Raw genomic sequence first — 16,437 nt, 5'->3', positions numbered from 1 at the left:
GAAGTTTATCTTTTTGTACGGGTGAGAAAATGAAGCCACTGAAACTCCTCTTCAGCCTATCCTGCTTTTGTCGTGACTGGCTTTCCTCCTTTTTATTTTTTTGAAGCTTCCCTTTAAGCTTTTTTTTTTTTTTTTTTTTGATCCAGTGTCAATCAAATATTCATGTGTAAAGAGCAATGATTCCCTAAGGCTTACTTGGATTGTAGCCTTTTTTCACTTTGTTAAGCAAGGGCAAAACACATTTAAACACACAAAACGGGTCAGGAGAGTAATTTCCATCATTTAAATGCACACTGATAAAACACTACCAGGATGAATAATTGTTCTTTCTGGAACTACTCAGCCGCACCACTTCCCACTTCACTTCTACCGACAAAGACGGCTGAGTTTGTTTCGTTTTAGTTCAGTTTGTTGAGTCAGAATCCAGTAATTATGTGTTGCGTTGTCTGCATGTAGCCCGAAATGGAGCACAAATAAAAGAGAAACAAATCGGCACTTTATATGCAACTCAGGTTTTTTTTTCCCCTTCAAATTTCCACTTGAAATAAGAGATTCATGAAAAATATTTCTGGCTGATTCATTTTACCTTTATTTAACCAGACATAAAAAAAAAAAGAATCTTGTGTTCATTGTTTTATTTTAAAAGCCTAGCCCTCACCAAAAGTAAAAGCCTTTTTCAAGTGTCTGTGTTTATAGAATGAAGAGCTCACACTTGTACAAGTCTTTATTTTACTCTTAGGCTTTAGAAGAGAAGAGCAAATCAGAGTAGACTGAAGTCTATGCACTGTTACAACAAGAAATCTCTTTTTTTTGCTATTAACTGTGCACTTAAAAATACCCTAATGTGACTAATGAGTGTCGCAATCTACCATAAACAGCCATCACTCCTCTAATTCTATAATGCCTTCCTTTGCCTTCTTATCCACGCTGAGCTTTATGTAAACTCCATTATTTCCCATTGGTCCAGACGAGGAAACGGCAGTGTCTAGTCGATGGAATAGATGTATATATTTATACCATGTATGGAGCCAGATTTCAGCCGACAGTGGTGACGCACAAAGCTAAAAAAGGTCCCATTTCCTGGCCCCACTCAGGAAGCAAAGGAAAGACCTTGGCTCCAACAGGGTTGTGCAACTGGGCTCGTGGACACTTAACCATAATAAACATTTCTTTTTAACAGGGCCCTGCGAAGAGAATGGAGGGAGAGTTGGGTGGAGGTTTAGAAAAAAGTAAAAAGGAGGAAAATAAGAGGCATAGGTAAACAATGTGACAAAATCAGCAGATATGAGGCACATATAAAAAAATTGACTCTTTGATGATTGTACCAATGGGGAACAGACTTCACATTTTATAATGTTCGCCACTTTTTCTTTTTTAGCAATTTGCCTTTCGTCAAAATCAAGTGGAATGACATGGACTCTTTTTTTTCTTTTTTTTCAACAGCTGGACAGTAACTCCACAATTACTCTCCATGGTAATCAACATAAAAACAACATTTACAAGCAAGATATCCCCGCTCAAGACGAGGACCTGGTCGAGTGGGCAACACAGAAGTTTGGCGGCGTGACGTCGTTCACGACAGTCCAAAATCTAATAAAAATCAACATAAGCGGAACAGCAGGTGAGAATTATTTGTGCAACCTGGCAAATATTTAATTTAGGGAAATAGAGTTTCTCCATCTTTATGTTTTATGAGTTTGGAGGGAGTCATTTGCACGATCTTTGCGTCTTTCAAAGACATTTGGACCAAAAAAGTTTTTTATACGTAATATAGTATGTTGTTTTTGTCAAATTCTGGAACTAAATAAAATGTTTCTAAAATTTTTGGACGACATAGTATAGTATGTCTTTTTTGTCAAATTTTGGACCAAAACATTTTTTTCAGAAAATTTTGGACAACATAGTATAGTATGTCTTTTTTGTCACATTTATGACGACATTATATAGTATGTTCTTTTTGTCAAATTCTGGAACAAAAAAAAAAATTCCCAAATTTTTTGGACGACATAGTATAGTATGTCGTTTTTATGAACCGGATCTTATCAACACTGTAAAAGGCTTTGTGTCCAATTTAGTGCTTGAGATTTTGTCAGCATTGTCACACATTACCCAGAACATGCTTTGTGTGATGTTGTTTGGTCTCAAACTGTAGTTTACGTCATACAGCTTACAGAACTCAACAGCAAGCCTGCAGTACAGTAAACAAGGATGGATGTGGTGTTGTTTCCAAAGTGCTTGATAAAATTCATCACCAACCTTCTCATATTTCGTGTGTTTATGGACGTCCTCTCTGACGACTTCCCAGAGAAAAGCGTGTGCCTAAATGAGACCACATAGCTTCAAAAATATATTTCTAAGTCCCTAAATGTTAAACGATGTATCTGAAATGTTTGTACGTCCTCAGAACAGTGATTTCCAAAAGGACACTTGCGATGAATTGCTTCTTCACATGCATTTCAACAACAAGAGAGCACACAAAGAAAGATAAATAGAAATAAAAAGCCAGAAAGCCCATGAAGCTGCAATGCAGACACCTGGCTTAATTTTAAAGTCTATCTTCATCTTGTCCTCAGGGAACACAAACGACTACAGCATACAAACACTTCTTTCCGTGCGTGACTATTCCAGAAATGCCCAGGGAAACTCTATAAATCCTTTATCATGTACAGCAGTGACCCAAACAACAGCGCAGGCAATGACAGTGACAAAGTGAGACTCGAGAACTAAACTTGCACATTTTTGACATACATGGACACGTTTGCAACAGGTAAAAAAAGTCTCATGTGTTCAGTGCTAATCCTCATCTTTGTGAAAGCTCAAAAGTCACAGTGCTGACACAGCATCACTGCAAATGGCAAAACACTTGGGAGAAAGAAGTGAGAGACAAGTGGTTAACAATGCTGAAGACGAGAAACACAAATATTGAGAGTGAGCATTCGCTTCCGAGTGAAGTCTGGATATAAGGACATAACTGGCTGCTTTTGCCAACAGCAGTAGCAGCAGGATGCTGCATGCAGGCACAATTATTTCCAAGAGCAAAGCCTCCTGAGGTGCTTTGAGCCAAAACTGAGCTCTGACATGGATAGAGATAGATGTAAACAGTGATGATATGCTGCAATAGTGATTGCTGGATTAAGTTATAAACAGTTTTTTATTTCATTTTATTTCCTGTCCATCTCCAGGACTATTATACTTATCGTTGATATTTGGACACTTCAAGTTGTGAACATTACCCCCTCTCCATGCACCCGTCAGGGGGTAAGCAGTATAGATGATGGATGGGTGGAATAATTCTTTGTTATCCAGCAACTCCGTCGTTTTCTAGCTCACACAAATTAACTGAGGGAGAGTTTACATCCTTACATTATTGCATCCTCTGGCCTGTACGGGGTGAACTCATGTAGGCTTTGTTGTGGGCGTTTGAAAAGCGAGCGCAGTGATTACACAACAGTGCGTTGCCAATTGTAAGATTTGCTAAGTATGTACATGTCCCTTATGGCTTCTTGAAATGTCTGTGTGATTTGAGATTCCTGAAATGTCTATTGCAGTATGTTAGAGTTAAACGTGCCACTTCTATGTGGGTTAAAGCAGTTACTTCAGATTTAGGGTTTAGATCAGGGATTTTGAGCAGTATTAATACTGATTAGGGTTGGGTTAGGGTTACCAATACGGTACCCGGCATTGATATGTGGAATTGGTACCGGTACCAAACAGTACTTTGTTTCAGTACTTTAAAAATGTTTTTCAATTGTCACGACCTGAAAGTGTCGATGAGGTGGATTCATCGCTCATTTCATTGTCAACCTTTCTAGCTTGATTGGCTTCAAATGTGTTGCTGCTAGCAGTGCTAGTAGTAGTAGCAGCTCTCTCACGACGCGTAGCTCTCACATTCTCGCGTTCTCCCAGACATTTCAAGTTCCGAAATTTGGTACAAACAGTACCGGCTTTCGGTACTGAACCCTAATACTGATATTGAGAAATGTATTGGCCCATTGCACGACTTCTGGTAACATTCCTTCCTTTTGGCTATCACCGTGATCGTTTCCACAGTACACATTTAAAGTGTCTAATCCTGGTTTTCTCGAATATGGTTCAAATATTCTGTTGGATTATTATTCTCCCATCTCCATGTCCTCAGCTACTGGTGTGATAAGGTTATATAAGGTGGTTTGGGAAACGAGGAGTTTGAGCATTGCATCAAAGGTCAAAGGCTGAGAATATTGATCTCCCATGAGACTGCCCCCTTTCTATTCACAGAAAACAGGGTCATGGTAAATGAACTATGACTCTCCAGCACTAGCCACAAGTAAAATATTGTAAAATGAACTGTCATGGCTGGAACTAGTCACCATGATTATCACTGCTTGTTAAATTAATGTGAGTTGCAGGCCATTATTGTTTATTAGTTTTGTAGTGCCACATACTGAAAGAGAAGTGCTGGTAATTAATTTTATTGAGAGATGTTCTGTAATAGGTGGGATTATGCATATGAAAATGTTCTAACCATCATTTCTTCTGCCTGAATGCCTTTTTTTGAGTTCCAGGGTGCACATGATCAATGATGGAAAAATGAATGTTTGTGCTTTTACAGGAACCACACCTGGCTCCCGCCACTGCACACTTAGAAATGAAGACGCATTAGAGAAACACTTCATGAAGATTGAAAATGCTCCCTCTACTGCTACTTCGTTCACGTCTTGCTCCCCTCAGCAGCAGGGAAACTCCGGTGATAAAGTGAAGCTTCACATCATAAACATCCCGGAGAATGCCAGCATTTGGTAAACCTTGAGATTCACAACACAAAGCATCGAGCCTATTGTTTTTCCATCCTTGTTGTAAAACCTTCCTGAAATCCGTCTCTCCATTGTGCAGCAACGTGTCACTTCGCGTGGATACAAACATCAGGGTTCTCTTGAGGGGCCCTCAGGGGACAACATGGACCATTCTCAATGCACAGTTCCCCCAGGTTGTTGTAAGTCATACACACACACACACACACACGCACACACACACACACACACACACACACACACACACACACACACACACACACACACACACACACACACACACACACACACACACACACACACACACACACACACACACACACACACACACACATCATCCCAGCCTTTACAGATAAGAGGTGTCAGAATAATTGTCCCACAAGCACATTAGAGACGGGATTTATCAAGACAAACTGCACTTTCCTCTGTGATCACATTGTTATCAATGGTGTGATAATGGTGGCTCATTTATAAACAGTTGTCCATGAAATGTCGGAAACATATTGAGCGATTACTTACTTTCCCCATCTTCAAGCACATCTCTCTCTCTCTCTCTCCCTCTGCAGTCTAACAATGGCTTCCTGCTGCCCAACAACTTTCGTGGAAGACCAACACATACACTGGACAGTGACGATGCAATTGAGGTGCAGAGGAAGGCTTTGGAGATCTTTAGAGACACGACTTTCACTAGCTATACTGAACTCAGACCAGCGGACTCTCCAATCTTACTGGTGCTTGTAAAAAAGGACAACCCCACAGGTGAGATGATGAAAAAGAGTTTGGTTTTTTTCCCTCTATAAATGCAGCAGATGGTGTTTTGGCAAGAAAGACATTGTCCACATATAGCATGTTACGTAAAACCAGCAGTGGGATGAGAAATGAGGATGGAGGCTGTTGAAAGAAAAGTAATATACATAATTAATACATGCTGTATATTTTTATACACTGCTATGCTGCGACTGGAATTACTTACTTATGGTTTTAAGGCAAAAAAATTGTACATTCCGTTTATTTTTGTTGTCTTTTCTCTCCAAGTAACGACGACATCACCAGTCATTACCACAACAAAAGCACCAAGTCAGACGCCACTGCTGATGCAGCTGTACACATCCCCAGATTACCGCTCTCCCCTAGACCCCAACACCAAGGTACAGAGCGACAAGAGAATTTATGCCGAGGTAAGAAATCATACTACTGTGCATTTAATTCAAAATAGGTCCATATGACAATGTATATAATCATTGCTGCAATCAACGTCTATGGCTCTATTGTGTTTTTAATGCTCACGTTGTGTAATTTTTGTGCTTTTTCAACATCTTTTGTCTCCCTCTGTCTCTCTGTCGCAGATTTCTGCTCACACCTATGGGGGGATCAAGTTGACCATCAAAGTGATCAGCTGCTTTGTTTACTCGAAGAGCTCGTGCCCTGTAATAAAAGAGCTGCCCTTCATTCCGGAGACCTGCTCCTCCACCTCTTGTTCCAACAGCACCCGACTGAGCTTTTCACTAGATCAGCTACAAGAGGTGACCTCCACCTCATGGGACGTGGAATGCGCCGTCAAACTATGCTACAGTGAGGTAGGAATTCACATCTGGACTCGTTTTGGACATCACATGGATAAAATCATGCAGTGAACGTAGTAAAGCAATGTAGAAATAGTGTATTAGGATGTTCTTTTGTACGTATGTAGACTATTTAAATTGCATATTTTTGTCAATCATTTGTTGCTAGGTTGTTTTCATCTTGCTGTTGTTGTTGTTCTTACCACCATTAGAAATGTGGAGATGCAGGAAGAGTGAAGAGAAATCTGCAGGTCTCCCAGCCGTGTCTGCAACCACCGAGTGAGTTCAGTTTAAACTCCAAAATATTGATCACTTCATTTTAGTAGCCAATGTTTTAATCCACACCTGGCCACTTTTATTGACTTGAATCTAACTTACTAACACTCAGTGTCTCGACGGCAGTGGAGCTTATAAAATGCTTATTACAACATAATTGAGTAATTGTTTCAGCCTTAATTAAATTACACTATATAAAACATGTAAGGTTAACAATATTTGTTTTATAATCTTTTTTGCATTGTTTTTATCCAACTTTTTAAAATGCTCGACATAAAGTCTTCATGGCGTTCTCAAGCTTAACTTAACTCCTGAATAGCAAGATACGTGTTTTGCATTTTATTCTCTAACAACAAGTTTCTCTGAATTTTAAAAAGAGAAACTGAGCCTTTCATGTTAATTCAGGAGTGACTTTCTCGTCTGACGTCGATGTATTCTTCGTCTGTATTGTTTCAATGCACAGCAAGCGCGGCACGGGGCGGTTGTCATAGCAGTGAACTCAGGATGTGCAGTGAAGTCAGTGAGGGGTTGCGGGGCAGGGCCTCGTCCTTTAGGAAGGTCTGCAGGCTGACCTTGTGACCACAATCAGACGTAATGGCCCTCAGGGGAGGGAGGCCAAGTCCTTTTTGTTTCCAGGGGGTCTGACTGTGTTGCTGTCCAAACTCAGCCACTGTGCCCGGTGCTATTGTTGGACCGCTCAACACGCTTCACTCAAAAGAGGAACGATGCATTTCTATAAAGAAAATAAATCTCCAGAGTGACGATCAGTGACGATGTTCAGTTTATAAGCAAAAGGGTACATGAAAGTAGAGACTGTTAGAATGCAAGACATGCAAACAAGTAGAGTTTGTTCAAAACAAATTAGTACTGCTTGTTTTTAAGCTTCCTTTTATTCCCCATCCTCTTCTGAAAGAGGAATGCGACGGCTGATGCATCAGCGCTGCAGTGTCTGTGGCGAGGACGCCGACTAAGTACTCATCCATACTTTCCTTTGTCCTGTTTCTCTTGAACGTGTGTCATTAAAAATGTTTTTCTGGCAACGGATGAAATGGAGGAATTCAATGAGCCGTGAAGGAACGTGCCGGTTTAGTCGGTCTTTTTTACATGACTCCATTCTTCAGCTGTGTCAGAGATACAAGGGTTATATCAGCAGACTGCATTCTGTCTTGCCTGGGCAGGACTGAGTGGTCCATTCAGCAATCCTTCCTGTTTGGTAGCTTTCATAAAGAGGGCTCCAGGGAGCCACAGCACAGGCCTTCTGCCTGTCTCCTCTGTACACCTGCACTAGAGCTTCTGCTTCCTGCTCCTGTTTATTCAGCTTTGCTGTCAAAGCCTCACTTATATAAACTAACACAGCAACTGACTGCAGTCAAAAAAAATCAGAAAAATAAAAAAGGTCCCAAGAGAAAACCTCCTCATGCTGCTGTGATGTTTCTGGCTCATTCAGGGTCGAGGAATGTTCCTCACCAACAGATCAAAAAAACGAGGTTGATGCAGTCAGTTCAGATAACCACAAGATGTCACTATTTCAGCGCTCGAGGTTGTGTTTTCATTCACATGGTATTTGTCTTTGTTTGATCAAAAAATAAAAAAGCATGATCTTATGAAGTGTTATTTACTATGAATAACAAAATCATGTCATTTCAAAGATTTAAATGAACCCACTGAGGTTATATGTACATTATTTATTTACACACTCAACTGGAAAATGTGTGTTTTATCAAGCACCACACAAAGTCAGGCCATTCAAATTCGCTAGATGCACAGAGTGGTGGCGAGTTTGCTACAAAACAAACCCTCTGTCTTCTGTCCTTCATGTCCTGTCTTAAATGTACTTCAGGAAAGGGGAGCTGTGTTGTATGATGCCCAATATAGTTCTTAGCCTAGCACTTTCCACCAGGAGGCAGGAGGAAGCTGAGGCAGGTGAGAGAAACTCATGCAAAGGTGATGATTAGTTTCTTTCAAATGTTGCGGGTACTTCTGGGATGATCTCTACAGGCACTAGGAGGAGGGGGAAGAGGGGAAACTCGTGCACACACAAAATCTCATGCTTTGTTTTTGTAGTAGGTAAAGAGATCAAGGTAAAACTATTGGTACATCGTTTCAGTACGGAAACAATTTAACAGCCAATTTAGAGGAAACACTGATGCAGCAAAGCTTGGATTAGACATTTAAGTTGCTTATCTCCCACACAAGAACACACAATTGTAGAATGTGAATATGAAATGTTTTTTTCACAACATGAAAATTGGAAGCAGGGATCAATACGTGCACAGCGAGTGGTTTGTTTGTACAATCAGATGTCAGAACAGTTTAAGGTGATGTCTCAGTGAAGGGGAAAAAACTGTCAAAGATCTATTGTACAGCCTTCTTGAAATAGTGTCTGTCTCAAGGTGAGCTGTTCATGGCCTTGGTCGACCACAGTGAGTGGAGCAAAAATTGTGGGGTGGCCTTGCCTGGCTAATACAGTCTGTCTGTGCCACAGTATTGTATGTCAAAGGCTTGATCAAGTTTTAGTGTGCGTCTGTTCTTTCTCTTTTAGAGCTGCTTTGGGGGAAAGTGATTTTTTTTTTATTGCTGCTGGCTCCGAGTTTTATGTTTTCTATTAAGTGTGTTAGCAGAGAGGCATATTCTGCGGGGCAAGCCAACACACAGCTCGCCCAGAGAACATCACCAATGCATAACTTGATTGTAAATTGAAATTTGTATCATTAAATTAGGAAAAGGGGAAATGATAGAGTGCAAATTTACTTTTTTATTTTCTGCGAGGGTGAGGTCACCCTGCGAAAGTAATGACCGTTATATTTTTTGGGCATGGGCTCCACTCGGACTGTCATGGTAACAAGGAGATGGGAGGGTGGCAGTGTTAAAGGGCCGTGTTGTAGCTTGTACAAGTCACATTTTTACATTAGAGTTAACATCTTGAACCATAAATCTTTTATCCATAAATGCAACTGTTGATTTCAGGATGTGCAGTAAGAAATGGGTCAGCGGGCATTTAAATGCTGGGTGGAAACTGTCCTTCACATCATTATTATTCATTGTATTTTATTTATAAGCAGAGTACTTGAGTTTCAGCTGCTAAAAGAAATATTGTATTTGCGTGAGACAAAACAGTTTACCATGTATGGGTGAATATACCGTGCTTAATTAATTAAACCACCAGTTGTAAAAAAGAGAAAACATCATTTTTTTAGAACTCAAATGATAACTAAGAATGATATTGCTATTAATTTGACAAATCACACACTGAATTCACCTTTTCATACCCAAAATAGGCTTCTTCTCTGAGAAGTAAATAACTATAATTTGACATCTTAACCAAGAAATGATAATGTGCTTTTCTATTTTTTTCCTGTTTTCCCTTCTACGTCCTGGTGTAGAAAATGATTTTGATAATTAGCAATGCTGTTAATTTAGGGCAGCTGTGGCTTTGGGTGGTGGTTTAATACATTTGTGAAGCACTGTATATATAATACTGTGATTGACATTGTGTTGCTGTTGTTTCAGTGAAGCTTGCATAAACATTGTGTTTTTCCCTATGTGTGTGTTCCAGCCCCACCATGCTATGATTTTGGTCTCCCTGGTGTTCTTGGCATTGCATTTGGAGGATTCCTGATTGGAGTATTACTTATTGGCGCACTGTGGTTTATCAAAATAAAAACAGGTAATATAATAACAATAACTTTTCTTCTGTTTGTGATCGAATACAACATTTTTGTCCAGATTTTTTTTTAATTGCCTTATCCTGCTTAAATCAGGATACCCAACTGGATTAGACATGAGCTCAACTGCAGCAAGTCTTCCCGGTGAGGATTTTTACCACTTTCCACATCTCATCATCAGAACAATCCTTTTTTTATTTCGCTCTTATGTTGTCTTCTTTCTCCTCTTTATCCAGGATGCCCCTGCTCTGGAGCAAAACGACAACCAGTTTCAAACAACCCGTCCCCCTCTGAGAACAGCAGCGCTAATGCAAGCATTGGAAGCACCCAGAGCACACCGACCAGCAGCATGGCATGAGATTTATGCTAATCGTCGCCACCAACAGAGCCACCATCTCCCTCCAAAGTCATCTATACGGGTTTTGTGCTTTTGTTTTCCCTGATAATGCTTAAAAAGCATCTCTCCTCTGTGTCCTGCTTAAATTCCCATTAGAAAAAGCACAACCCACCGGGCTGGGGGGACAAATAACAGGAGTCTATTCTGCGGCTTCTGACGCTCACCTCTGCAGCTTCTCTGTCAAGCTCGTAGACAGGAAGTTAAATAGGGCAAGAGGGAAAAAAAATTCTCCCAGCAACAGGAAAAACAAACCATATCCCCCAAGAGCTAACAGGAAATTCACTGCATTCCTTTAGATGAATTGTACTTGTGTGATGGCAGCACAATAATAGTTAGACAGGAGACAAACCAGTCAAAAGACTGACTTTGAAAAACAGATGAAAAGCTGTTTTGCATTCACATCTAAGCCACCGGAGTACAAAGGGCCTTTGGTTAGGTCAGTCCGAAAAAAAGTTATCGGCAACACCTCGGGAACTGAAAAGCTCCAGATGTGAGGATTTCTCCTACAATTAAAATCACTTAGAGGGTTATTTTGTCCTGATTGGAGTTCGAGGTCAAGGGTTAACAGCTACCTCCTATTGCGAAGAAGTCTGGTGCTAAGTTTAAACTTAACACCAGATTTCTCTGGTGAATTGATCTTACTATCTTCTTTTTTTTTTTTCTCTTCACTGTAGGTTCTTACAGCCGACCCACTGGGTCATTTGTAGCTAACAAAGCAATGTTGTGGTGCCACTCTTCTTTTCCTACCCACATTTTTTTTTTTTTTATGAAAGTAAGAGAAACAATCAGAAACTATGTTCATGGCCAAAACATATCAATCAACCATTAAGTAAAGAGGAAGGAAATAATCAATTGTAATGTACAGCACCACAGAGATATGTGTCTGCATTCAGAGCTGAGTAATGTTTCCATAAGTCCTGCACATCAGTTTTCAGCACTCAGTCATTTACTCAGCCATACACGGCCATGCCTCCAGGGTGGAGTTCCTCTAAAATAGTCTATCTGGAGGCTGAATCCCAGTACTTTTCCTCTGAACAGAGCCCATTCACATCAAAATTAGCAACAAGTCCATTACCACTGCGTAAGGGTTTGTTGCGACAGTTTGAAATCAATTTTTCTAATAATATACACACGCATACAATCATGCACACGCATAACAGTTAAGAGCTTTCCGGCCAGTTTAAATACCAGCCTACTGTTAATAATATATAAATAATTTTTCTCCCCTCGCCCTCTAATTTAAAGACCAAGTCTTTGACATAAAGCACGGTATAAACTCTTCAACCTCCTAACTCATGTTTAATGCCACTAATGTTGCCCTCCGTCTTGTGATGGAAATGAGCAAACATTAGGGAAACATCATTCTTAGAGCTCTAATGGACATTATGGAACACTTTTCACTTTGACAAACATATGTAGAGCTGCCAATTTAATGTGGCCAAAATATCATGGAAAAATACAGGTACAAATATTGTGCTGTAATATGTGATATTTTGTAATTAAATTTGTGGTATTTAAGGTAATTTGGCAAAAAAAAAGAGCTGAAGCTTCCTTGTTTGTAGCGTAAACTGCCCACATATCTTTCATTTGGACTCAGTAGTATAATCAACAGTAACAAAAATATAAAACCACGTTTATCATGTCACCAAAGTGCTTTAAACCCCCGTGAAAACAACTTTAAATCTTTCTATTTTCCAGCTCCCACAGAACATTTTGTTGCAGTGTGGAAACTGTCACTTTGAGAGCGCAAGATGAGTTTGATGATATGAAATGATTAACTTGCATCAGCTGCTGCAGCGCTAGCGCTAGACAGTAGCTGCATAGGCGCCGCATGGCGAGGACGTGCGCGAAGGCCGAGAGTGGCGGTTGATCCGTGAAACCCACCGTTTGTTTTTACTGTTTCAAATGTAAAATGTGTTTTTTTTGTTGTTGCCACGCATTCACGTCACACGTTGAGCCTCAGTCAGTGTGTATCTAAAGTACATTACTTTGACACAAATGTCTTTATATACATAAACATATACTGCTCTACTTTAATTGATGCATATATATAATATATATATTCACATGGCATACAGTTATTAACCTTTATAGTTGGATTATAAGGTAATTTATTCACCTTCAAACCTAATCTCTTCCAGACCTGGAATGACATTTGTGAAATGTCTCCTCATTGTATGTATTTGAACTGTGTAAGCTTGTCCCCTCCCTCTTATACTCGCTGTGTGTGTGTGTGTGTGCGAGTGCGTGTGTGAGTGCGTGTGTGTACATTTTTATGGACATCCCCGATTTTCTCTTTTTGTATGTGTTCGGTCGAGAAAGAAACAAAGAGGGCCAGTACAAAATGCCACTTGAGTATTTGTGCAATATGATGAGGTTAACTTGTATGTAATGTCGATATGTAGTTTTTGACTTTGTTGTTGTAAGTTGTTGTATGATATCCTTACCTTGAGCCCTCTTTTCTTTAACATGCTTTAGTCTTTTATGTATTTAAAGAACTGGGACAAATTCCAATCGAAGCACTTACTACTTACTTAAATGCATTGAATTTGTTTTGTATAGTAATCCTATTTTTTTTTATATATCTGCATAATTGATATGTGTTTCAGTTACACTGCAGTCACATCACATGTTACTGTCTGCACACTTCTGCCATAACTTTAAAAAAAACAACCTTCCTCAGTGTGTGCATTGAGGGGAAGATAATTCAGAGTGGAACTTATCACCACAAAGGTTTATAGTTAAATGTGCTGCAATCCGCCATTTTCTAGAGGTCAAATTTCTTGTGTTTTTTGTTTGTTTAGGTATATATTATATACCCAAATGTGAACTCAACAGGCTGACAGTTAATCCATTTGTTAACCCTACAAATGTATTCATTATCTCTGACCACAGCATCCTCCTACTCAGATACTCAGACAGTTAATGGACGATATGTGCGTCTTTGTATATGCGCCATATTCCCCGTGTTTGAATGTCTGTGTGTGTGTAGGTGTGCAACAGACGATATACAGCATGCATAATGGGTACTCTAATACCCTCCATTCTCTATGGAAGTGTCTGAAAATCACACCACAAAGATTATGTCAGAATGTCAGGTTTGATCGTATAAAACGCTGTTATCTCCGCGCCTTAACCCTCCTACCATTTAAAATGGGTCCAAACGTGTTCCAACTGACGCTTTTGTATTTTTATGTTGTCCCTGAGGAAATGCAGTATCAGTGTTTTATCTTAATAAAGTGAATATGACAAAGTCAATTCTCTGTGCTTCCCCGGCGTCTTTGTTACGGTCTCGCCCTATATGGCGGAAATTCTCCGGAGCATATTGATAAAGGCAGTGACAGAGTGAAGGAAGAATGAGGATTATACTGTGTTTAATCTGTACTTGCTTGAGGGTTTGACAGAAATATTGTTGAGCACTCTGACTGCAGGTAATGAAAATGCCCAATCGTTTGTCTTGTCTGCAACATGTGATTGATGACCGGCTCCTTCGCTCAGCTGAAGTTGTGAATTTGACACTTCTGCATTATCACTAGCGTTGGAAAGAGAATGTCTCATAATATTAGCAGTAGGGAGCCCCGCCCCCCTCCTGCCTCAGAGCTACTGTTTAAGTAGTGAACACGTGTGATTTATCATTGTTTTTATTGATGCATTTATATTTTTATGTTGCTGCTGATTCGAGATATATATGAGTTATGTTCAATTATACTTCTTGATACCTCAACCTAAAGCTATGCAGTGTACATAATAAAATTATAATGGGTTTATATATAACACCAAGGTAACCATTAGTAAATAAATACTTTCCCTGGAAGGTTTAAGTAAGACCTCTGCAAACAAAACACTGCTTTTCAAGTTGTGTTACATGTTTTTCTTGTGAAATCTAATTTTTTATATTTTATTTTTTATTTTTTTTCCTCCAGAAATGAAACGGAACATTCCCTCTTTGTGTCTCATTGTGACTTCCATCTGATTCACCACAGCTTGACAACCTGAAACAATGAAGGAAAGAAAACATAATTCTCCATTTATGTTCAGATTCATCAACCTTTATTGTTGTGGTGAAATGATGGAAATAATGGTGTTTTTCTATGTCCATGGTTTTCAAGTCCTCCTTTAATATATATATATATATATGTATATACACATATATACAAAGTCTATAATGTTTTTTCAGGACCGGAGCCAATGGCACACAATACACACTTTGGAGCCATGTGGCCTTGAAGGATGCACAACGTGTGAGAGTGAGTGCCTTTTTTTACATCTTTGGATGAATCCGTTTTATAACCTCTTGTTATATCAAATAAGATGATGCGAAAAGTGTAATAAGTAATGTATTCATGTATCATAAAAACCTTGTCACTTTTCTTCCTCTGAGCTTTTTTTATCACCATGCACGACCTACTTTTTGTCACCTTTTCTATCGTCACACTGTTAAAATAATCGCCTATAAGTCTTTTTTTTTTTTTTTTGCCAAAACCATCTCCTCATCCACCTATGGTAAAATTGCTTCAGTTGATCAGATCATGTGATTTTACCCATTTAAGATAATGGACTGAAAAACCTGAAAAAATGAGTTAGGCGATTATTTTAAAAAGGTGACGCTATGCAAAAATATTTGTCAAACCCTCTATGAATAAGAAAGTTAAAAAACTATGAATAAGAGAAGAAGACATTTACAAGAGTAAACAACCTAATTTGCCATGTGCTTTCATAACATACTGTTGTTCAGCAGTTGCCACTTCGATAACATTACCTGATGTTCTGCCATCTTTTTAAATGATACTAATACCATTCAAATGTTCCCACGTTACAGTTTCCAGCTCTAATGCTGCCAATGGTTACGGATTCACAGAAAGAAAAGTCACACAAGCCAAGCTGGCGTGAAGAAGTAAATATACATTGAGTCATGCTTTTCTTCCACAACTTACAGCTCAGAGAGGAAGATGAAATTTGATGAACAATGTCTCCAAAGATGTCTCTTAATTGTTGAATAACATCTGAGGAATACAGCCATATGAACCGCACTCTCTCGTGTTTGGATTTCTATCAATCCTGGGGGTTAATTTCCAATGTACCGTAAAGGGCTTTACTTGAAATTAATTAAGCAAATTCCAGTATTAAATATTTAATCGGTTGGCACCCACAAATGCAATTAATTTCTATATTTAACCGCTCACTCCAAAGTGATATGGGAATGGAGGAAAAACGGTAGCCAACACTTTCAAAGTTTAACAGTACCCTCTGGTTATATTACGGTTATGTTTAATAATCATCTGTCCTGCAGCTCTGCATAGTACTCGGCAAACTCACGACTGTGTAGAGTTGACCATTAACCATGATGAAATTGGAAAGATAAACTATCCTAGTACAGTTTTCATTATAGTGTTAGATTTGCTGGCAACGGTGCATAATGAATGGATGCTGCAGGGAAACAACCCGTTACATTTAATTACTCTGATGATTGTATTACCACTCATCACCACCAGATGGTGCCACATTTTGTTTTAATTTTTTTTTTTTTTCCTCTGAATGCACTGATTTTTATTGCCTATTAACAGAGCAAAGGCAATGATTCCCATTATAATGCAAAGTACCAGGGCAGAATTTGCTGGGGGAACAATTGAATGAAAAACAGTAAAAGGAGTAATGAAGCGACGCTGTGCAGGAGCGATGGGAACTTGGAATGAAACATCTTGCTGTGAACTATCATGCTTGATACAGTATCTGTCTGCCCGACACAC

The 16,437-nt window shown here is 39.3% G+C and overlaps 1 protein-coding gene across 1 annotated transcript in view; it reads left to right on the top strand.

The window, feature by feature from the left end:
• The window catches only part of eng (endoglin), a 40,607-nt gene extending 26,719 nt beyond the window's left edge, over positions 1–13,888 (top strand). Inside the window, exons 5-14 of the mRNA XM_083902954.1 lie at positions 1,444–1,621; positions 4,592–4,778; positions 4,873–4,972; positions 5,357–5,549; positions 5,826–5,968; positions 6,137–6,367; positions 6,565–6,631; positions 10,185–10,295; positions 10,390–10,437; positions 10,530–13,888. Coding sequence (XP_083759080.1) covers positions 1,444–1,621; positions 4,592–4,778; positions 4,873–4,972; positions 5,357–5,549; positions 5,826–5,968; positions 6,137–6,367; positions 6,565–6,631; positions 10,185–10,295; positions 10,390–10,437; positions 10,530–10,651 — 1,380 coding nt within the window. The 3' untranslated portion in view covers positions 10,652–13,888. The remainder of the gene's footprint in view (positions 1–1,443; positions 1,622–4,591; positions 4,779–4,872; positions 4,973–5,356; positions 5,550–5,825; positions 5,969–6,136; positions 6,368–6,564; positions 6,632–10,184; positions 10,296–10,389; positions 10,438–10,529) is intronic.
• Positions 13,889–16,437: the final 2,549 nt, after the last annotated feature.

The sequence above is a fragment of the Microchirus variegatus genome, assembly GCF_963457635.1.
Source record: "Microchirus variegatus genome assembly, chromosome: 16".
NCBI classification, from domain to species: domain Eukaryota; kingdom Metazoa; phylum Chordata; class Actinopteri; order Pleuronectiformes; family Soleidae; genus Microchirus; species Microchirus variegatus.
This window is presented reverse-complemented; position numbering and strand designations above follow the sequence as displayed.